This window comes from Myotis davidii, unplaced genomic scaffold (assembly GCF_000327345.1).
Source record: "Myotis davidii unplaced genomic scaffold, ASM32734v1 scaffold428, whole genome shotgun sequence".
Taxonomy (NCBI): domain Eukaryota; kingdom Metazoa; phylum Chordata; class Mammalia; order Chiroptera; family Vespertilionidae; genus Myotis; species Myotis davidii.
Window position 1 is genome coordinate 4,041,350 of NW_006299834.1, and position 22,676 is coordinate 4,064,025.

Below are 22,676 nucleotides of genomic sequence, written 5' to 3' on the forward strand. Positions count from 1 at the left end.
CAGGTGGAGGGTGGGGTCCAAGCCCCTTTGATCTGCCAGCCTGGTTGGGAGCAGGTAATTCGTCTAGCCTCACGCTAGCTGGTGCCTTTCCTACCTTCTGCAGCTGGCGTTGGGGGTGGGGTGGGGTGGGGAGCAGGCTGTTTGCCTTGGCTCCGTGGCTGGCTGTGCCCCAGCTGCCTTCTTGCCACGCCCTCACCCTGCCAGGAGCCCCCGGCCTGAGATCTGGGGCAGCTTCCTCAGGGTGCCTGGCCTCCTTTCCCGGCTCCGAGGCGAGCTGCCCACCTAAGGAGGCTTCTAGAACCAATCGCTACCCTGCGCTCACCCTCCCACATCAAGAGGAACCTCTGGCCTCAGCAGGTGCTCCGAGCTGACCACAGACTGAATGTTGTCACCTTTCACCTACCTCCCGCCCTGGAAGGAACCCACCAGCCCACACTGCCATTGTGGGGCCTGGGTGTCATTTCCTGTGGCCCAGCTCAGGGGATAGTGCAAAGCCACATGCTCTCCACCTACCCATTGTCATCCTCAAAAATGCCCTGTACTGCTGGCCCGGGGCGGGCGCGCTGCTCGCTGCTGCCCTCAGAGGAGCCCACCCCCATTATTGGCTGGCTGCTCTGCTGGGTGCAACTAGGCCGCCCAGTAACCCTAGCGAAGTATTCTTAGCCCCCTTTACAAGATTAGAGACCTGAGCGTTTAGGTTGTTAAAAGACTTATTCCAAGAATCCAGGCTCCCTTTGCGCTTTCGTCTGCTACCGTTTCTCCGCCCCTGCACTGTTGGCGTTCTGGGCCAGACAGCTCTTCGCTGTGGGAGGCTGTCCTGTGCATAGTAGGATGTTTAGCAGCACCCCGGGCCTCCACCTTCTAGATGCCAGTAGTTGTGACAACCACAAATGCCTGCGGACACGCCAGTGTCCCTGGGGGCCCCTTGCCCTGAGGTGAGAAGCTCTGCCCCCTGACCCCGCAGGGGAAGAGGGGCATGAACCGGAAGTAGTGCTGAGGAGCTCCGTGGGGGCTGGAAGAGGGAGGGCCCAGCTCTGTTGACCTGTGGCCATTTACGTACTTTTCCTAACCCTCAGCTTCCTCATCTGGAAGACGGGGATAAAAATAGCACCGCCTCCAGGGATGGGCCGTGCACCACGTAGCCCGGTGCCTGACTCACCGTCAGCATTTAGTAAAAGTGAGCTGTGGTCGGACTCTCAGATCCAGGGGCTCGTATTGAGTTCTGGGCACCCGGTGGCCGAATTCGTGGAAGCACGAGCGGAAGGACCTCTGCTTAGAATGAAGTGGACTCTACAGGAGGCAGTTTGCACTGGGGGGTGGGAGATCATCCCAGGTGGTCCTCCTTGTGGAGAAGGCGGGAGAATCAAACAGGAGAGAGTCCCAGGGAGAAGGGGAGAGTCCTTCATGCATTTTACCCGCATTTTTTGAGCACCTACTGTGTGCTTCTCTATTCTGGGCTCTTCCCCTTGCAGCCTGTGAGGGGTTCTGGGTTTGTTTTTATAAGATGTCGTCTCCTGTGCATCGTAGGGCGGGTCCAGGACATCTGTGGGGCCTGACGGGGAGTCTGCCTCCCCTGCCATGGCTGGCGGCTGCAACCAGCTCGCCAGTGGGCAAGGAGGTCTCGGCATGAGCGTTAGGTGCCATTTGGTACTGGGCCTCCAAGCCCCTCTTCTGGAGCTAAGTGAGCCATTGCTGCACTGGCCCCTTGGCTTTGCTCTGCTGTCCCTGGGCACAATTAGAGTCGGATTCAATGTCTCCAACCCCCTCCATTCACCGGTGAGATCCGGGTACTGAGCGGGGCAGGGACCAGCCTGAGGTCCCTGGTGGCTGGTAGCAGTAGAGGGTGGACTCCAGCTCCCGGACCACCAGTTTTGGGGGGTGACAGAACCTTCCGGAAGGTGGCCTGCCTTGGTCTTAACTGGAGACCCGCCGCCCGCCTTCTCTTCTCGGGTTGGGTCCTGTGCCCATAGTTGGAGACCCCCAAAGGTGTGCTCTCTGCCCGGGGTTGGAGGTGGCAGCACCAGGGGGATGTGGGGGAGGAACCAAGGGGCTGCGGAGCCCCTTTGTCCTCGTCTCACACACGCAGCCCTGGCCCCCTGGCTGCAGTCACGCACCCTGAAGGAAAGACCCCAATTTCCAGCCAGACTTACTGCTCGCCCCCACCCTCCCCACCCCGCCCTGCTGGGAACCTCCTGACAGCCCTAGACACCAGCCAGAGGAAAAGCTCCACATTTAAATGAAGACACTGAGCTCAGGGGTTTCAAGGAAGTCGAGTTGGGTGTCCGCAGCTGGACATGGGGGGACCCCTGGAGGACTGACCCCAGGAGGACTGACCCCAGGAGGATCGTCCCATACAGAGCTTTGGGCAGAGGCCAGAAACAATCGATCACCGGAGCTTTTGGGGAGAACCTCCAGTCCGCTGATAACTGGCTCAGGACTCAGACAAACGGTGTTGCGTCTTTGAGCCTCTGTTTTCTCATCTGTAAAATGGGGATAATTAGATCTGCCAGGTCAGCTGACACCCTCCCAGGCTCCTTCCGTGGGGCCGTGCCGCCCCGCGTCTGTGTGTGCACCTGCCTGTGTGCACACGGGTGTGAGTTCGGATGTGCCGCAGCAGCGCGGGCATTTTCTGTGCCCGGAGGCGGCGGGTTCCGGGACTGTGCTTCTCCGCCTCTCAGCTGCCCTCACCTCTTTCTCAAAACCTCGGCCTCAGCCCCTTGGGGCGCCCGGGGCTGAGGGCCGTGGGCTCCTCTCATGTCATTGTGGGACCTGCGGTTTCCCTGAGGAAGCCCGGCTCCGAGTGGGGCCTGTTAAAGTGCTTATTCAGTTTCAAGTGTTTTGGGAAGAAGCCAGAGGGGCTCTAAAAATAGGGTTTGGTTGGGCACGGGCACGGGTAAGCGTTCAGGTTTCCCGGCCGCCTCGGAGGATTCCCTGCTCTCCTCTTCGCGTGAGAGACTAAATAAATACCTTAGTACTGGTGGCCTCCTGAGACCGTCCGACTCTCAAGCATTTCTTAAACACCTTGTGCGCCCAGGAGGCTGGGATACAGGCTCTGCCGTCAGGAAGACTGGGGTTTGAAGGCAGGTTCTGCTGATAATGGGCTCAGGACTCAGACAAAGCGTGTTGCGTCTTTGAGCCTCGGTTTTCTCATCTGTAAAATGGGGATCATGAAATCGTCCAAGACAAACGCTGGCTGGCGTTAACTGTCAGGTGTGGAGGGGAAGCAAAAAGATTGTGGAGCCTTCCAGAACCCATAGCGTGATGGAGGAGGATAGGCCCAATCCAACCGAGCTCAGAGCAAGCTGGGGCTCCTATTTGGGGGGATGAGGCATCTGGGCTGGGTCTTACAGGCTTTGGCAGGTTCTGGCTCCCAGGACTTTGTGCTCCTGGTTGTCAGGCCTGGCATCCGCCTCCTGCCCACCCCAGCCTGGCTGTCCATCTGTCCGTGGCCGCGGGGCCCTGTGGGAACTTCCCATGGGAGGTTGTGTCTGTGCTGGGGGCAAGAGGGCCGTGGCTGGAGAGCCCTCACTCCCAGCTCACTTGATCCCATGTGTCTGCCTGGCAGGGGGACCCCATTCCTGAGGAGCTCTACGAGATGCTGAGTGACCACTCGATCCGCTCCTTCGATGACCTCCAGCGGCTGCTGCACGGAGACTCCGTAGGTAAATGGAATCCTTCTCCACTGCTCGGGGCCTCCCCTGCGTCCCTGGGAGCCAGGAGGGGCAGGGCCAGGGCCGTCCCTTCCTTGACATCTGGGGAACACAGGCCTGTGGCGGCCCGGGGAGGGCTGGGCCACACCTGTCTGGGGCAGGGCTGAGGAGGTAGACGGGTTGGTACCTGGGACGTGGGGCGTGGCAGGAGAAGCACCCACATGTGTCTCTGGCTGGGTGCGGAGGGTGGGGCGCCCCGGGCGGGGAGAAGGTGTCTAGGGCATCTGCCCAGTGAGTATCCAGGTGTGAACTCAGCCAGGGCGGGTGGTGGTGGTGGTGGAAGAGCCGTCTCCCTGTCCCTCTGGCCCGGGGCCAGCTCTGCAAGGTCTCCCGGGGACACCTGGCCCAGACCAGCGGGCTGCCCTGCCCGTGCCCAAGAGCACACTCAGCGAATGGGCACGTGCTCGGTGGCACACACGTGGCGGGGCTGGCGGCCTGGGTGGGGAATGTATTTATAAACGCTGTCTTCAGGGCGAATTCCATTCTATTCTAACCTCTGGCCTGTTCCCTGGAGCCCTGGTCATCACCCGCCCTGCACCCCCAGCTCCCCTTCCCTCTGGGGTTTTGTCTCTTTGTCACTTTGTAATCCTTGCCCAGACTGCTATCTACGGGGGACAGCATTTCCTGCCTTTGTTTCCTCTCCCCGTTGGGCCCCTGGCTCCCTCTCAAAAGCATTCCCGGGCCCTTTCAAACCCTCCTGCGCTGGGGGCTGGTGAGGCCGGCGGGAGGGGGCCCCAGCTGGGCCCACCTATTGTTCACCAGGCCCCCTCCCACCCGACGTCTCCCACACCCCCACCCCATGCCCGGCTGGCCAGCCCTGGCCAACACAATGGGGCAACTTCCAAATTTAGCCTTTCTGCTATTTCTTTCCAAGGGCCTTCGCCCCCACCCTCGGCAGCCCCTCCACACCCCGGGTGGGGGTCGGCCCGGAGACGAGGTTTTCAATAGCAGGCCTGTTTTGAGGCAACCATGTGGCTATTTTTTCCTAATCAACGCAACCTTTCCACAAAGCACATCTTTTCCCCATCTCCTCCCCACCAGGGACACTCCAGAGATGCAGAGAGAGGAAGGGAGCGGGAGGCACACACGCTGACGTGGACAGTAGCCGGAGGGAGGCGCACCCGCTCTAGGGCCGCCCCTCCACACGGGACCCCCTGGGAGCCCGCAGGGCCAGTGGGATGGGAGACCCTGTGAGCCTCAGGTGCTGTGTGGAGGCGCGGGAGCTGGTCCCCGACACCTCGGAATTTGCCGGCTTTCGGCCACGAGAGAGCTAGAGGAGTTTGCCCACCGTCAGCACCAAGTCACCGCCCCCCTGCCCAGCCCTCGCCTCCAGCAGCGGAGAGAGGGATGGGGTGGTGCTGAACTGAGGGCTTCCCAGGCCAGAGAAGGGGGCTGCGGTGTGGCTGTGACCTTAGGAAGGAATGGACAGTGTAGGGCAGACATGGGGCCGGAGGTCAGAGGGAGAAAGACTGAAACACAGTGAGAGACTGGGAGGTGGAGAGAGAACAAGATCTAGAAGGGGCTGGGTGAGGCTCCCCCATCCCAGCAGCCCCGGCACCCCACCCCTCTGCCTTCAGCCCCCACCCCCATCCCTCTCCCTCCCTCCCTCTCTCCCGCCCAACTGGGCCATTGTCAGGGGCTCCAGAGGGGCTGTGTCCTGGGCATGCGGTTCCCCCTGGGGATTCTGGGAATTTCTCCATTCAGCACTTCCTATGGGAACGCTGGGCGGAGGGGCACTGGAAAGCGGCCTCCGGAGCTCTGGGTCTCTGCCCTGCCCGGGAGGCCGAGGAGGGTTCGCTCACAGTAGCAGAAGGGAAGGGCTATTTTTAACTCCATTCACATGAGTTCTGTCCAGAAATGTGACTGAGGAGCCCAGAGTGGGGCTGAAGTCCCCCCAGAGGATACCATCAGGGTCCCACTCCCCCCCTGAGCCCTGAGTCACCTGGGGTTGGATCCTCAGAGCTAGGACTCAGGTTTACCGGGGGCCAGAGGGGAGCCCCACGCTGCGGGCGGGTCAGCCGGCAGTGACCAGAGTGCATCTGACTGTCCTGCTCTTGCAGATGAAGATGGAGCCGAGTTGGACCTGAATTTGACCCGGTCCCGTTCCGGAGGCGAGCCCGAGAGCTTGTCCCGAGGGAGAAGGAGCCTCGGTAAGATCCGGGGTGAACGTGGGGCCCCCCGCGAAGGTGGGAGCCAGGGAAGGAGGCCCCTGTTCAGGGCTTTGAGGGTCAACCCCGTTCATCCCCCGCTTCGGCCTGAGTTGAGCTAAGGGACAGTAGCACCCTTAAATAGCTTATGTTGAGTTGGGTCCTCATGTACCCCCCCAGCGCACACTGCTTCCTAAATATAATGCTGTTAAGCTTGTTTTTCACTACTTCAACCCTAGAATTAGATATTATTAACCCGTTTTATGGCGTTGGAAACTGGAGCCCAGAAAGGGAAAGAAGTAGGCGTGGCCACACAGCTGACTGGCAGCAGCAGGACTGGGATCCCAACAGTGCCTCTGGGTTGAACCCCTGCCCTCCTGGCTGCGTGTCTGCTGTGACTGAGGCTGTGGCCTGGGACAGCAGGCCCGGACCAAAGCCTGGAACTGCTTCCCGCTCGATTGCAGAGCCCGAAGGGCCATGTAGCTCCCTAGGTCCCATGGGAGCCTTCCCAGCGAAGCAAGTGCCCCTCCCACCCCCTCCTCCTCTCTTCCCACCTGCAGTCCTCCGGTACTGTAGATGGTGCCGGGAGACCTCCGTGTAAGAGCCGGTGGCCGGGTCCCACTCCTCGCTCTGTGGGTGCGGGCCGCTCATCGGCTCTCTGAGCCTCGGGTCTCTATGTGCACAGTGACCGGCCCAGCACTGACTCTCCGCTTGCCGTCGGACAGGTGTCACGCATAGCGCGCCTAGGTCTGCAGGTGCTGGCTAGGCGCTGCCATTCTCCCATTTCCTAGATGAGGAAACTGTGGCTGCGAAAGAAGCAGTGAGGTCAGGAAAGATTACAGTGTAAAACAGCAAAGCAAAATGATTACGAGATAACATACAAGTAAGGGCCACATTCGGACGAACGCCCAGGGTGTGAAATCACAGAGGGAAGTGAGTGAAGGCTGGAGGAAAGAGTCTGACCTTTACCACACGCGTGATCTCACTGGACCCTAACAATGGTTTTTGAGTATAGGTCACCCCGTTTGCACGTGGGGGAACTGAGCCGCCAGTTCAAGCCCCACGGCTGATGGCGGCCAGGACTCGGAGCCTCTCCTGACGCGGGAGGAAGAGGGGCCTGGGCAGCCATGCAGCAAGAGAGCAGCGCAGGGGTCCCCGCTGCGCTTTCCTGCCAGGTGGGGGCTCTGGGCCGGCCCTCCCTCCTGACAAGGGTCCCCTCTCCCTTCAGATTCCTCCACGGTCGCCGAGCCAGCCATGATTGCCGAGTGCAAGATCCGCACGGAGGTGTTCAAGATCTCCCGGAGCCTCATCGACCGCAGCAACGCCAACTACGTGGTGTGGCCGCCCTGCGTGGAGGTGCAGCGCTGCTCCGGCTGCTGCAACAACCACAAGGTGCAGTGCCGTCCGACCCAGGTGCAGCTGCGCCCCGTCCAGGTGAGCGCCCCCCCATCCCGTCTGCACTGGCCCAGCCCCCGACCCAGGTGCAGCTGCGCCCCGTCCAGGTGAGCGCCCCCCCATCCCGTCTGCACACCCCTGCACTGGCCCAGCCGCTGGCCCCGCTGCCCGCAGGGGCTTGTGCCTCACGGACCAGGCTTCCAAGGGGTTGGCTCTGTCCAGAGCGGGCGCTCTCTGGACACTTGTGCTGAGGCTGCCCCAGCGTCCTCTGTGGCCGTCCAGCTGCTGTGACCCAAAGCCACAGGCAGACCCCAGGCAGGCTGGTGTAGGACGTCCAGTCACGGTGCTGCCTCGTCCTTTGCAGGGACACAACCCCAAGTGTCTCTGGAAGAGACCTTCTACAAGCACATTGACCGCCAGAATGTGCCGGGCAGCTGCTCAGAGTCCCCCAAAGCTCTCCCCTGTCCTGGCCCTGCACAGAGAGGAAGGCTCCCCTGTGTCTGCCAGGCCCACTCACCTCCCCGGGACAAGCTGTGTCTTTAATAAAGAGGGCGCTGCCTGAGGCAGGAGGTGGGGAGTGGGGGGGCGACCGCCCTTAGCAGGAGTCTGAACACCGACTCCTGCCTCTTTTCTGGAAATACTGGGTCACCCTGACTCAAGGGGGCGTTTTAGGGTGGAGGCCGCCCCGGGGAGCTCCTGATCGCAGCCTGGCAGAGCAGTGTCAGGGGGACCCTTGGCCAGCCTCACCCACACACCAGCTCGGGCTGGACCGAACACTCTGCTGGCCCCGCCTCGCCCCCTCCCCTTCCTCGCGCCCACCTTCCACCGCAGGCCTGGGCCCCGCGCCCGCGATGACCTGTCACTCCACACCACGCTGCCCACTGTCGTGCTCTCTCCTGTCCCCAGCGCTTCAGCCCTAAAGATGGACACCTGACAGCTGCCCTCCCCCTTCCCGCCCCCCTCCTGGATAAAGCCTCCCCCCACTTCCTTCCAGACAACCATCTCCCCGCCTCTGCCACAGCCCCTGACCTTGGCTGGCGCTCCAGGAATGAGGACACCGCAGGCCGGCACTCTGCCCGGAAATGCCTTTCCCCCTCTCTGGGAGGCCGAGGGGGCTCTGGCCAGGCCGAAGGACAGGGTGGGAGGGCTTGTTTTGATGGAAAAGCTACGAGAAGGGCAGAGGCCAAGGTCCTGCTATTGTTTGGGCCGCAGCGTCTGCCCTGCCGCTCTCAGCGCTCCAGGCTTTCGAGGAAAGATCCCCGCAGGGGAGGCTGGGGCGGGAAGAGCAGGCAGGTGGCTCCCGCAGCCCCTTCCCGCTGGTCTGACGGAGGCCCTGGGCTGATTCTGTCCTCCAGGTGAGAAAGATTGAGATGGTGCAGAAGAGGCTGATCTTCAACAAGGCCACGGTGACCCTGGAGGACCACCTGGCCTGCCGCTGTGTGACCGTGGTTCCTGCACGACCTGTGAGCCGCACCCCAGGGAGCTCCCAGGAGCAGCGAGGTACCTGTCGGTCCAGGTCCCGGGTGTGCCTCTGATGGCTCAGCCGGGCAGCCCCCTCTCCCCTGGCAGCTGATTTGATGCCACAGCCCCCTCCTTGGTTGAATGAGAGCATGGAATGGGGAGGAACCAGGGCCTGGAGAAGAGAAGACTTCATGTATATCGTCTTCAGATATTTGACACCTTATCCTGGGGATGAAAAAACACATTCATTCCTACGGCCTTGGGGGGGAAATTAGGGCCAAGAGGCAAGGCCAGCAGACAGGGATTTTAACTCATCTACTAGTCAGGGGTCCGGGACGGCATCCCTTTCCTTGTGGTGGAGTGAGTTTCCTGTCACTGGAGGTGTGCGAACAGAGGCTGGGCAGCCGTGCAGCAGGGATGTGAGAGACGGGGTTGAACCGAAGTCTCATTCCCATCTTTAGATCTCACAAATCAGGGGCATCGTTAGGCTGGAAGAGTTGAAAAGGACCAAAAAATGACCTGGTTCAATGGCCTCCTCCACATTGTATAGAGGGGGTGCCAGAGGCCCAGGGAAGCTGAGGTCTTGCTCAAGGTCACACAGCTAGTCCCAGGTCTTGTAACATCTAGTTCTGGGTGGTTTAGACTGTATCCGGCTGCCTTTTCTCCCTCAAAAGCTTGCAGTAAGGTCCTGGCTGGTGTGGCTCAGTTGGTTGGGTGTCGTCCCATACACCGAAGGGTTGCCGATTCGATTTCCAGTCAGGGCACATGCCCCAGGTGCAGGCTCGATCCTAGATCCTACCAGGGCCGTACAGGAATCGGTGGGTCAATGTTTTGCTTTTACATCGATGTTTCTCTCTCACTCTCTCTCTAAAAAAAAAAAGCAATAAAAATAATTTTTAAAAAGTTTGCAGAAAGGACCAAATGAGAATCATTAAGATAATGCAATGGCCGAAACCGGCTTGGCTCAGTGGATAGAGCGTCGGCCTACGGACTGAAAGGTCCCAGGTTCGATTCCGGTCAAGGGCATGTACCTGGGTTGTGGGCACATCTTCAGTGGGAGATGTGCAGGAGGCAGCTGGTCGATGTTTCTCTCTCATCGATGTTTCTAACTTTCTATCTCTCTCCCTTCCTCTCTGTGGAAAATCAATAAAATATATTAAAAAAAAAAAAGATAATGCAATGGACACAGCCCTGACTGGGAATCGAACCAGGGCCCTCTTGGTGCATGGGGTGGTGCTCCACCACTGAGCCACACTGGCCGGGCGCTTTTCAGGAGCTTTCTATTGTTAGGGGACAGAACGGTGATTTCTTATTAACAAGCCTCTTGAAGGCAGGGCCGTCTCAGCCTTTTCAGTCTGTTCCCAGAGCCACGCGGAGGCCCGGATGCCCTGGGAAGGCTGATAACCTGACAGCTGCAAACTGACGTATTGTAGAGTATTTATAGAGTTAACGTGGAGAATGACTTTTCTACCCAGGAAAATTCCTATTCTTTACGTTTAGAATAGGGTTTTTTTTGTTTTTTTTTTCACATGCATTCGTTACACGCGGTTTTCCAGACCATTTCCTTGGGAGGCACGTCGCACGGTTAGCATGTAGATAAGGCCTTGCCATTTCAGGTGCAGCATGTTGGCCCCGTGGGACGGTGCTCCTGGCAGCTGTCCAGGGCTGGGCCCAGGCTGGGCGGTGCGGCCGTGTGACGTGGTGGTCCGTGTCAGACCTCTGGGCTCAGACCACTGCTCTGTCCCGTCTGAGCTGTGTGACCACCTTGAGCTGCCTCGGGCTTCGCCAGCCCAGCGTCCGTCCTGCTGGTGGCCTGGTCTCTGGGTGGGAAGCTCCAGCCCTTCAGTGGCTCTCCTGGTGCAGAGGCCCTGAGTCCCTGCAGTGCAGAGCTGGGGCAGCTGCCTCGTGGGAGGTCAGGTGTTGGCCCCCCAGAGCCGATGGGCCGGGGAGAACTTGGGAGTGTCCAGGAAGAGATGGGCCTTGAGCTTGGCAGAGAGTTTTCCCTGCCCCGGCTTCCAGCAGAGGGCTTGACAGTGTGGACTGTAGAGGCAGATCCCTGGCTTACATCCCAGCCCCCCGCCTCAGTTTCCTCATCTGTTAAGTGTAGACACGTCCACCCTCTGTGAGGGCAAACATTGCCAGGTGCGTGGTAAGTGCCAGCGCGGAGTTTCTGGCTATTTCTGTGTCTTATCTCCTCTCCCCAGGAGGCCAGGGCGCTGGCGGCTCAGTTGTAAAGATGTGGACATTGAGCCACAGAGTTTACATGATTTGCCCCAAAGAACACAAAAGATGGGACCCAGGTGGCCTGGCCCGGCGCCGGCGCTGGCCTGCCCGCTGTGCTGTTTCTCCAGGTGGCAGGGCCCGGCGGGTGACAGGTGCGACCGCGGGAAAGGCCCAGCTCTGTGTGTGGTTCTGGCCCAAAGCCCAGGACGGCAAGGGGCCGCAGGGCTGGTGGGAGGAGAACTCAATAGGGGGTCAAGCAGAGGAAATAAGACAACAGTGGATAAGAGCCGCTGCCGGTCGGTCGGCCACTGGTCGCTGATCACGCCTTACTCTGCACTTTGTGGCCAGGACCACAGCCATTGCCTTCTGTCTGGTCTGTGGGCTGTCGGGGCTCAGCAGGGCGGTTCTACTGGCATCTCTTGTAGTTGCAGTCAGTCACCTGGGGGCTGCACGGGGACAGCTGGGCCTCTGTCCCGCTCCGTCACCCAGGGCGTCTCCTCCCTGTGTAGGCTCCACAGCAGAGCAGCCAGACTTCTTATGTGGTGGCACAGGGCTCCCCAAGGTGCAAAGGTGGGGGTTGCCAGGCCCTTTTAAGGCTCACGCCTGGAATTGGCACAGCGCCACTCCGCCTCCTTTGATTGGTTAACAGATCCAAGTTCAAGGGGCCTGGAAATAAAGGGCATGTTGGTGGGGTACTGACCACGAACTTAAGCTACAATCTGTTCCCCTCTGTGTTCGCCAGGACACTCATTTATTCCTTCCACCAGTCCCATCTGGTGGGCAGCCTTATTACCCCCATTTCACAGATGGGGGAACGGAGCAGTTCAGTAACTGTTCCCAAGGCATGTACAGCTGGTGAGCAGTGGAGTTGGGATTCGAACCCAGGAGGTCTGGCCCCTTCCCTCAGCCCAGAGACTCTGGGGAGGTCTGTGGCAGGCCTTGGTGGAGAGGGGTAGGACCCCCCATCCCTACCCCACAGGGCTGTCAGCCTGCTGACAACACCTTCTTTTTCTCAAGCAGCCAAGACGCCCCAAACTCGGGTGACCGTTCGAACGGTGCGAGTCCGCAGGCCCCCCAAGGGGAAGCACAGGAAGTTCAAGCACACGCATGACAAGAAGGCGCTGAAGGAGACCCTGGGAGCCTAGGGCGTCTGCAGGAGAGCGCGGGCAGGTGAGGGCAGGCGGGGAGACGGAGGCCCAGACCCTGCGGCCTGGGCTTGGGCTGGGGGAGGGGTGAGGGAGGGGCGCTTTCCCATACACCATGTGGGCCCGAAGCTTGGGTCCCCTCTGCCCAGTTATCAATGGAATTTTCCCATGGGGCAGGTGGGCGGGAGGTTTGGAGACCCCAGCCCAGCTCTGTCCGCAGAGAATGGGCCCCCTAAACCTCAGCTGTCCAGCCCCCAGTGCTGCTGGAGATCAGGGACGACCGGTGGACCCCAGCTCCCTGCCCCCAGCAAGGGGGCCTGTGCACGGGCATGTCTCTGAGCCCCCGTGTCCCTCTGCTTGGCTTACAGGGTTATTTAATAAGGTATTTGCTGTATCGCCCCCATGGGGTCCTTGGAGTGATAATATTGTTCCCCTCGTCCGTCTGTCTCGATGCCTGATTCGGACGGCCAATGGTGCTTCCCCCGCCCCTCCACGCGTCCGTCCGTCCACCCCTCTGCCAGCGGGTCTCCCCTCAGCGGCCTCCAGCGTCTTGCCCGGAAGCTTGAGAAGGAAATGAAGGATCTGGACTCCATCGAGGTCTTCCTCCCTCCGACCCCAGGACCTGGGAAAAGAGCACAAGAGAAACTGAGGGGGGAGGGGCCCCCTGGCCGGGCCACCCCGAGCTGCAGACTGGCTCTGAGAACCCTGCCCGTGGCCCCGAGGACCTCTCTGCGCGGCCTGCCTGGTCCTGGCCCCTGGGCAGTCTGATGGGAACACCCCCAGGCCGGCTGGAGTGCCCCTGCTCCTGTGGCTGAGACCAGGGGGAGCACAGACTGGAGAAACCCCTCCCACAGAGCCCAGGCCCGGTCGCCGCTCCTGGTCACCTGTGCTCGCAGCGGCCTTCTTTCCTTTATACATATGACATCTTTGAAGATGTGGACTCCTCCGGGCAAGTGCGGCCCAAGCGCCAGGCAGCCTAGAGCCATTTCGAAGGGTTAGAGATGAAGTTTGCCCTGGAGGTGGGTGCAGGGGGGGACCTGGGCATCCACTGCCTCCTGCGCGCCTCCTTTTGCGTCCTCCTCCGTTTCACCTCTACCTCCACCCTGCATCTCCCTCTGGTCCACCGAGGGGGCGCCCCTCCTGGAGGCTCCTGTGACCCGAGGGCCTGCTCCCATCACATCCCAGCCCACACTGCCATGCAAGACCGTGCAGGGCGCCCTGCCCAGGCCGCACTGCCCAGCGCACCCCAGGCGGGACCACTGTTCCCATCACAGGCACGGCCCATCTGTGTGTTTATTATGACAGCTTCGGGCAGGGGGAGGACACGTGTCTTTTCCTAATTGACACAAAGGCTCCGTGTGCACTGGCTGTGCCCCTGGCCCGGCCCCTGGCTTGGAGTGGCTGGACAGGAGCGAGCTCATGGAGGGCCGGAGGTAAGACGTTGTCCGCCTGGCCTCCATTTCCCCACGTCCTCGCTCAAGCAGTCCCGCTCCCAGGCAGGTGTGAAAACTCAAGGGAAAGTCTCCAGTGGGTGGGTGGGGGGCACGCTCCCCCATCTTAGACCCTTTTGAGTTCCACCTCTGGTGGCTGGGCTGGGGGGAGGGGGAGGGAAAAGATCCCCAGGCCCCTAGGGGTGGGTTCTGAGCTCCCTTCCCGTCTTCTACTGCACTTCCCCCCTCACCCCCCCCCCAACCTGCTTCCTTCAGTTTGTAAAGTCGGTGATTATATTTTTGGGGGCTTTCCTTTTATTTTTTAAATGTAAAATTTATTTATATTCCGTATTTAAAGTTGTAAAAAAAAATAACCACGAAAACCAAACCAAATGAATCCGCTGGAGGCCTGTCTGTTGGCACCGCGCGCGCGGTTACCCTTTCCGCGTTGGCAGAACTTGCTGACAGCTTGCTGTGTGTTCCTCTCACTCCGGGAGGCTCGGCGCACGCTCACGCTCACACACACACACACACACACATGCGTGCGCACACGTGTGGGCCTGCTGCTCCGGGGGAGGCCTCTGCCTGGGGGTGGGCAAGAGCCACACAGTCCTCCCTCTGGGTCTTGGTCCTGCAGCAGCTCCTGATGCCTGGACCCCAGGCCCCGGCCTTGTGCCTCTCACTGGCAGTGACCAGAGATGCTTTCCCCGGCCCGAGGGTCCCCGTAAGGGAAGCAGATGCTCCCCATCACAGAGCTGGGCTGGCTGTTGGGAGGGGTCCTCAATGTGGGGACGGCTGGAGGAGGTCCCAGCGGGGCTCTGCATTGAGAGGGAGCTCAGTGGAAAGTGGGGTGTACAGCCTGATCGTGGCTGAGCCTGCAGCCAGCTCTGTGGCCTCGGGCAAGCACAGCCCCTCTTGGGCCCAAACCTCACCTGAAACAAGACGAAGACCAGGAGCCTTGCGGCCTTTGACGTCCAGCGGTGGGCTCTGCGCTTTCCCTGCGAAGACCTGGGAACATCCCATGAAACAGATTTCAAACGCGTTCTGGGTCCCATCTGCAGGCCACCGGGGGCTGAGGGGGAACCAGGAGATGGAGAATGGCTCACAGGACTGTCTAATACTGAAACCGTTCGCTGCTGGAGGTGTGAGCTCCTGGCCCTGGAAGTGTGGAAGTGGAGCCGGCCACAACGGGGCTGAGGTTGGCGTGAACAACACTGGGGTCCCCCAGGGCGGAGTGGTTGAGTGATCGACTCTTTCCTTCATTCACTCACCTCCTGGAGCCCCTGGCACATGTCTGCCTCCTCTTGGGGCTTTTATAACCACGTGGTTTAAGCTCATCCTGGGATTCCTAGGCCTGAGCTGGAGGAGCGGAGTCGGCCTGTGGGGTGGTGGGTGGAGCGGGTCAGAGGGGTTTGCCTGGAAACTCCTCACCCTGCCTGCCCCACCCCGTGTGTGGGATGCTCCCCTCGTCCCCTCGCCACCAAACCCCCCGTGTCCTGGGCCCGGGCACCAGGGCAGGCTCTGGCTGGAGGGGGAGGGGCCGGTTTCACCAGGAGATGAAATGAGAGGGTGCAGGCCTGTGCCAGCGCAGCCCTGAGCCCTCGTTGGAGGCTTAGCATTTGGCTCCATAAATAACAAAATAGCGAGCGTTTATCACGTATGAAGTAACGTATCTGTGAATCCTTAATACTCGCAGCTTGGGTTAAGGAAAGGAGAAGAGCATGAGCGGCGAAGTGATGGCCACTGGCTTAGAGAGATGAAGGCCACGCAGCTCCTCGCTGGCCGGATCCCGACAAGGTCCCCTCTGCCGACACCGTAGCTGGTGTGTCTCCACTCTGTTTTAGGGTCAGACCAGGAGCCCCAGAACCCCAACACCTGCACATAACACCTGTGGGTTATAGTCCCCACTCAGCGGCCCAGTTATTGTGTGATCCTAGGAACGTCACTGCTCCTTCTAGATCCCGGCCTGACTTCCAGGCCTCACTGGCCCCCGCCCTTACTTCTGGCCTCCAACCAAGTGTCAGACCAGCAGGCCCCCTCTGTCCAATCCTTCCAGAACCCCCTTGTCACCTGCTTTATTTATCTCCATAGCACTGATCCTCGTCGGCTCCTCCCACATCTATTCTTTCCTTGTCTCCACATGGAAGCTCCACATGGAGTTATTTTGTTCATGACACTGTCCCCAGAGTCTAGCATAGTGCCTGGTACACAGTAGGTGCTCAGTAAATGCTTGTCAAATGAATGAACGTAAAGGTCTGTTATTGGAGCAATCGTGTCGGTCCAAGTCACAGCTTGCCTGGCTGATCATCACACGCACTATGGTGTGGCTGGAAAACTGCAGACTCTGAGGGTGTCACAAACCACAGATGAACTATTTCAGCTCCTCAGCTGCTCCCTGCTTAGCACTGCAGCTTCCTGGACTGAGGGGTCCTCAAGGGTGGGGTCATGTTGAATCCATTTTCTAAGTCTACCAGCCATCACCTCCTTCCATGTCTACACCTCTCCTTCCTTCCATCCACCCACTCACTCATCCATCCATCCATCCTCCTTCCATCCACCCACTCATTCATCCATCCATCCATCTACCTACTCATCCATCCATCCATCCATCCATCCATCCATCTGCCTCTTCATCCATCCACTCATTCATCTGCCCATCCATCCATCCATCCACTCATCCATCCATCCATCCATCCATCCATCCATCCATCCATCCATCCATCCATCCTCCCACCCACCTATCTGCCTACTCATCCATCCATCCATCCATCCATCCATCCATCCATCCATCCATCCTTCTATCCATCCACCTACCCAGCCATTTACCCACCCACCTATCCCCCTCCTTCATCTCCTCTCTATTTATCACTGTCACCGTGTCCCAAGCTCTGTACTTGCCACCTTGTTTTATTAACTTCTAAGGAGCTTGGTGCCCCAGTAGAGAGAACACAGGTTCAGCGACAGCGCATGATGAGGTCCTCATGCCAGCATTGCTAGCTCCCACTGCACGGCTGGCAGAGCTGTTGTGTAGGTTAGAGACATGAGCCCGAGCATGGCGCCTGGTGCGTACTGTACCCGCAGTCCACGGTAGGGTTATTTTTTAACTCTCACCGAGCAAATGGCTGATCACAGTGCAGTGAAGATGGAAAGAATGACCACGAAATCACAGAGGGATTAAAAGTTCAGCTGCAGCCAACACATGCATTTGTATTCCAGGCACCGTCCCCTTATTCTACTCAATTAACCCGGCAGTCCTTTCAGGCGGTGCCATTGTCCCGTGTTACAGACGAGGAAGCAGGGACTCGGGGGTCCAAGCCCCTCCCCCTCCCCAGGGCACACGGTCTCCTGTAAGCGGCCACAGCCCCTGGGGGTCACATCAGGTCCTTTCCTCATTAGGGGCCTCTGGGTCTGTGGACTGACTGGGGTCTGGGCCTGGGCAGGCACCAGGGTCTGCCTCTGGGGGCTCAAGCCAGACCTCTGTTTACCAGACCTTTCTGTGTGTAGAAGCCCAGAGCCTGCGGGTCACTCACCCATTTTGCCCCGGGGACCTTGTGGCCCATTAACCCCACCCACACCTCCCAGGGCCTTGGTTTCTCCCATACACCGAGGTCTTCGGGAGGCTGTGGGGCTCTCACAGGGGCGGGCCGGGTGCGGGGTCCCCCGTGGTTCATGTGCACGCCGTCTCTGCGGTACACTCGGCACTTCTGTCATCTCCACGTCAGCGAGCGGGGGCCACCGCTGCGTCAGGCTCAGTGCCCCGTGCCAGCCAACACGCCAGCCCCGGAAACAATTAGCGCCACCCCCAGCGAGGAGGCTGGCACCGAAAGCCGGCGCCGCCGGTTGGTGCGCTGTGTTAACAGCCCACTCAGCTCCCATTCACACATTGCCACCAGATTTTTAATGATATGAAATAGCAAAGTTCTGCCCAGATTTTGGTTTGGGTTGATATTCAATTCTGCCCCAGCTGTGGTCTGAAGACACCGAGGAGGCGGGGAGGGGCGGACATCAGACAGTGAGAAGAGGCTGCTTCTGCCCGCCATGGGGGGCCGGGTGGGGGTTGGGGGTTCGGGAGGTTCAGCTTCGCCTAAACCCTCCCCTGTGACTTCGTGCAAATGCTGAGCTCGCTCTTTCATACTCAGCCCGCTCGCTTCCACCGGGCAGAGTGGGTGAGGCCAGGCAGCAGCCGATCGGTGGGTCGCCATTCTGCGGGCCCAAATTTTGAGTTTCATTTTTGGGTCTCTCATCGTTGTGGCTGCAAGATGAAGAGGTGCTGTTAGCAAGCATGGGTGTCCTCAGTTATTGAACTGGGTCTTGGGCCAAGAGCTCAGGATTTAGGAGATTGTCTTTCCTTCCTTCCTTCCTTCCTTCCTTCCTTCCATTTGGTCCAGTGCATGGGAGAGGGCTTCAGGGTGGTTAAAAGAATGCGTAGTGGTTTGGGGAGAGGCTCAGACAAAAGCCAGACACAGGGGAATGCGAGAGGCCACTTGAAGGCCTCTGGGCTCCAAAGGCTCCTAGTCGTGCTTGAGGCTGAGCCTTGGAATAGATACTCGCCCAGCCCAGCCTGGGGGCCGCAGCCTGCGGAGGTGAGTCAGGTGTCGCCCATCTTCTTGATGAGTTTCACCTCCTCACCCCGGAAGTGGTTCTCCAGGAAGTCGCAGAGAGGAGGGCCTGCGGGTAGGACCCAGGCCTGCGGTGCCACAAGGGCCTGGTTCAGGTTCCTCTCCAAGGCCAGGGCGGCTGCCATGGCGCCCTGAGTTTTGCCCACTCACCGTGGGGGGCTCCTGCACGTCCCGGAAGAGAATGCGGCCACTGCCCTGGTTTTGCATCTTTAAGAGGTGGTCACGGAGCCCTCTCGCTTCTTCTCCACCAACTCGAGGAAGAAGGGGCCCTGTCCTGGAGAGCCACACCGTCCCCATCGAAACAGAAGCCCAGGGAGAGGTAGGTGTGGAGGCCCCCAGAGGCAGGCTGGCCAGGTGGTTGACCGCAGCCTCCACTCGGTGGGATAACTCTGACGAATTTGGGAGCTCATGTTTGTTCGGCAATGAGGAGCTAAGGTAGAAAAATAACGGTGTGTCGGCTGGTCTCAGAAGTGGTTCCAAAAGTGGCGATTGGAAAAGACGGTGGAGGGGGGTCGGAGGCTGGAAGCAGGGGCGTCCCTGGGTCTGTTCTGTCCAAACACTGTTGAAGCAGGAGACAGATCCAGGAGCCCAAGGGCACTGTCTGTCATCTGTTTCTTCACCCGTCTGGCTGTACTGTGAGAATCAGCAGCCACACCCACAGTCCGATGCCCGGCCTTTCATTCTCTCCAAGGGCTGGAGTCTCCCTCTCAAAGCTGTGCCTTCAATGGGCCCTTCATTCCAGGTGACTCGGGCGGCGAGTCTGAATTCCCCTGTCCATCTGCATGCATAGGATTCCAGGCCCACTCCCTCGTCACATGTTGGGGTTTTACTGGGTGCAGCCAAGCAGATCAGACAATCTACCCGCTTCTCTGAATTTCCTCCAGTACCCATTGTCTGCAGCCACCCCTGGCACCGATTTCTATATAAGGCAACATTCTTCGCGCAGGCGTTAGAAACTAACTCAGGTGAACTTAAGCAGAGGATGCTCAAAGAAGAGATATTCAAAAGGGTATTCGAAGAATGTTGGGTGACTCATGAATCCTGAGTGAGCTGGAGACCTGGGCTGCGGGGAGCAGACAGGACCGGTACTCCCAGACGGCCCATGAGGTCAGCCGGCGAGCACCCACAGGATGCGGCGGCCCCCCGGGGACCAGCGTGCCCACACCCGACACCAGCCCCGGGCACTGCTGCCCTGGCGCTCAGCACAGAAGCCCTCTGCTCTGCAGCGCAAGTTCTGTTTTGAAGTCTTGGGCCAGTGCGTCTGATTGGTGAGCCTGGAAGGCCCGGGGTGCAAGGGAATTAGAGGCCGTGGGTGGCTGGTATTTTTGGGTTCTATAGAGGACAGTGGTCCACAGGTTCAAGCCCCGTGGTATAGGGTTCGGGGAGTGGGTGGAAAAACAATGAAGCAAAACAGCAGCCCCAGGTTTGTCTCCTCATGTCCCACTCTTTCATTCCCTCCTGCCCGGGCTCTCCCCTCGGATTTATTATCTCTACATGGCCGTAAACCTGAGGACAGAGAACTACGACCACTTCACTTATTATTGGACCCCTGATCCCCTGATGTGCAGTTGCAGGCACATCACTGGCCCCCCAGTGAATGCCCTTGGATGACCATATGGATCTGTCCCTCAGCCTAGGACGAGGGTGCGTGAATGAGGTGCTCATCTCTGGAGTGAAGTTCCAGGGGCACCAAAAACTCAGTGATCAGGATATGTAATAGCCTATATAATAAAAAGGTAATATGCAAATGGACCCTCACTCCATCACACCATCACAAGATGGCTGAGCCCACAGCAGAGGTGGGGTTCCCGTAATGAGCCGTAACAAGCGACCATCAGGGACCTGAGGCTGCGTGGCGCGAGGCTGGGGTGGGAGACTAAGGCTGTGCCCCGCCCCTGGTGGGGCTTGATGGGGGACCTCAGGCCGTGCCCCCCACCTGGCGGGGCTTGACGGGGGACCTCAGGCTGTGCCCCTGAGGGTTCACCGGGGACCTGAGGCTGTGCCCCCTGCCCAGCAGGGCTGGCGACCTCAGGCTGTGCCCCCCACCTGACGGGGCTTGAGGTGGGTGGGGCCAGCCAGTTCTGGGTCTTGTGCAATTTCGAGGTGCATGCAGGTGGGCAGGGACTTGACTCCAGGTCCTGTGGCACGCCCCAGACTCTGACAGGAGGAATATTTTCATATACATTTTACTAATTTTCTGACACTTCTATTATAGAGAAAGGGCAAATAGCAATATTAAAACATTTCCTCTAATTAATTCCCTTTTAATGTGCATGAATTTTGTGCACCAGACCACTAGTCTAAATATCCTAACCTGAAGGTATTTTCCCATTGATTTTTAGAGAGAGGAAAGAGAGAGAGAAATATCGATGTGAAAGAAACACATCAATTGGTTGCCTTTGGTCCACAGGCTGATGCTCAATCCACAGAACCAAAATGGCTAAGGCAAGATAAGTAATATTTTAATGCATTTTTTTCCCTTCCTCCTTCCTCTTACCTTCCTTTTGCCAGTGCCCTGAGCTGGGAGTTGGCAAGCCCCAGGGAGTGGGAGAACAACAAAAGTAATCCACTGGGCTCCCTTTTTCTACGAACAGTAAACACATGAGAAAAGGGGTTGGCGAAGGAAAAGTGGAGGTGCCAGGGATTGAACCAGGGACCTCGTACATGCGAAGCACGTGCTCTACCACTGAGCTACACCCCCAACGCCGATGTTTCTTCAGATACAAGTTAATGCAAAAATTCTGCCATGAGCCAAGCCTCAAATTTCAATTAAAGCCGGCTCCAACCCTGCACTGGCGCAATGCCTCTCCCGCCCCTCCCTGATCTTGACCCTGTCACTTCTTTCATTTAAATAAAATATAAGTATCTATTTAAACCTGTGCCTGAGGCAAGTGCTTCACTGGCTGCACGCTGGTCCCTGCCCTGTTGGCCTGGCTCCATCCTCACTGTTCTTTCTTTTTCCTTTTGTGGCCTTGGTTTCATATCTCCACTCGCTCTTGCTTCAACCAGCCAGAGCCTCCTCTTGGGCTTCCCAACCCCCAAAACCCTCGGCCGCTGTCTACTTCACTCTCAGTGCCTGGTAGCTTTCTGGGGACAGAGGGGTCCAGTCATTCATTTGCTCAAAACCTGTGGCCCTGATGGCTCAGTTGGTTGAGTGTCAACCCATACACTGAAACGTCGTGGGTTCGATTCCTGGTCAGGGCACATACCCAGGTTGTGGATTTGATCCCCAGTTGGGAGGCAGCTGATGGTCTCTCTCAAATCAGCGATATATATATACTGAAGTTGAAATGTTGCCCGGCTGGCACAGCTCAGTGGTTGAGCGTCGACTTACGATTCTGGTCACGGCAATGCCCGAGTTGGGAGCTCTATCCACAGCTGATAGAAGATTCTCTCTCATCATTGATGTTTCTGTCTCTCTCTTCCTCTCCCTTCCTCTCTGAAATCAATAAAAAATATTTTTAAAAATAAATAAATAAAAAGTTGAAATCTTAAAAACAAACAAATAAAACCCTCTGGGGCTCCTGTCCCCAGGTGAGGGTCACACCCACCATTAAGATGCGCAAAGTCCTGTGCCCTGGCCCCATCCCAGCCTCTTCCTCCCCAGTCTGCTGCTCAGGCTACACCTTCTCCCTCCATCCCCGTGTGCAGGGCCTTTCCCCACATCTACATGCCCAGGGTCACCTTCAAGGTCAAACTCAGGTTCACTGTGAAACGGCCCCTGCGCAGCCTCTGTGGAAAGCAGTCTGATGGCTCCTCAAAAAGCTGGAATCCCCACGTGGTCCCGCAGTCCTGCTCCTGGACACACACAGAGGAACCGGAAGCAGAGGCTCCGAGGAGATACGGGTACCAGGTTCGTAGCAGCTTTCTGCACACCAGCCAAGCGGTGGGAGCTGCCCCAGTGTCCACCGAGGGGTGAATGGACACCCGAAGTGCGATCTCTACACACTATGGAGTAGTGGTCAGCCTCAAAGAGGAAGGAGAGCCTGACACATGCTAAGCATGGATGAGCCGTGGGGACATTTTGCTCAGTGAAACAAGCCAGTCAAAACGCCTGTATGATCCCCTTTAAATGAGGTACTTACTGGGTGGAGTCAAATTCACAGAGACAGAAAGAATGGCGGTTACCAGGGCTGGGGGGATTTAGTGTTTAAGGGGGACAGAGTTTCAGCTTTGCAAGATGAGAGGAGTTCTGGGCTGGATGTGGTGATGGCTGCACAGCAATATGAATGACTGAGAACCAGGGAATTGCATGCCCCTAAATAGCTAAGATGGGAAGCTTCATGTTACATGTGTTTTCCCACGATAAAAAAATTGGGGGGAAAAGACTGCTCCGTGAGCTTTCCTCCTCTGAATCCCTTCAAGCGTCTTCCCAGGATTGCCCTCAATCAGGAGCGGAGGGCGGTGAGGGTCTCTGTGCCTGAGACACAGTCTGTTCCGGGAAAGGTCTGGCTGCCTCTGGCCCTGGAGGCGGTGGGACAGGTGAAGGAACGGGACCCGAGGGCTCAGCCTCTGGCCACAGCCCTGGAGCCCAGCAGCCACAGGG

General features: G+C 58.6%; 1 protein-coding gene and 1 non-coding gene across 2 annotated transcripts; one reads left to right on the forward strand and one right to left on the reverse strand.

The window, feature by feature from the left end:
- Window positions 1-3,547: 3,547 nt before the first annotated feature.
- On the forward strand, window positions 3,548-14,053 carry PDGFB (platelet derived growth factor subunit B; the record flags this gene model as incomplete). Its single annotated transcript, XM_006776019.2, has 6 exons — window positions 3,548-3,662; window positions 5,771-5,860; window positions 7,086-7,291; window positions 8,608-8,752; window positions 11,957-12,106; window positions 12,450-14,053. Coding segments are annotated over 5 exons (681 nt in total), but the record flags the coding sequence as incomplete, so codon positions are not given.
- A 6,706-nt stretch (window positions 14,054-20,759) lies between these two features.
- On the reverse strand, window positions 20,760-20,831 carry TRNAA-CGC. Its single transcript has one exon. It is a non-coding gene; the product is annotated as a tRNA-Ala (tRNA).
- Between the last annotated feature and the right edge of the window lie 1,845 nt (window positions 20,832-22,676).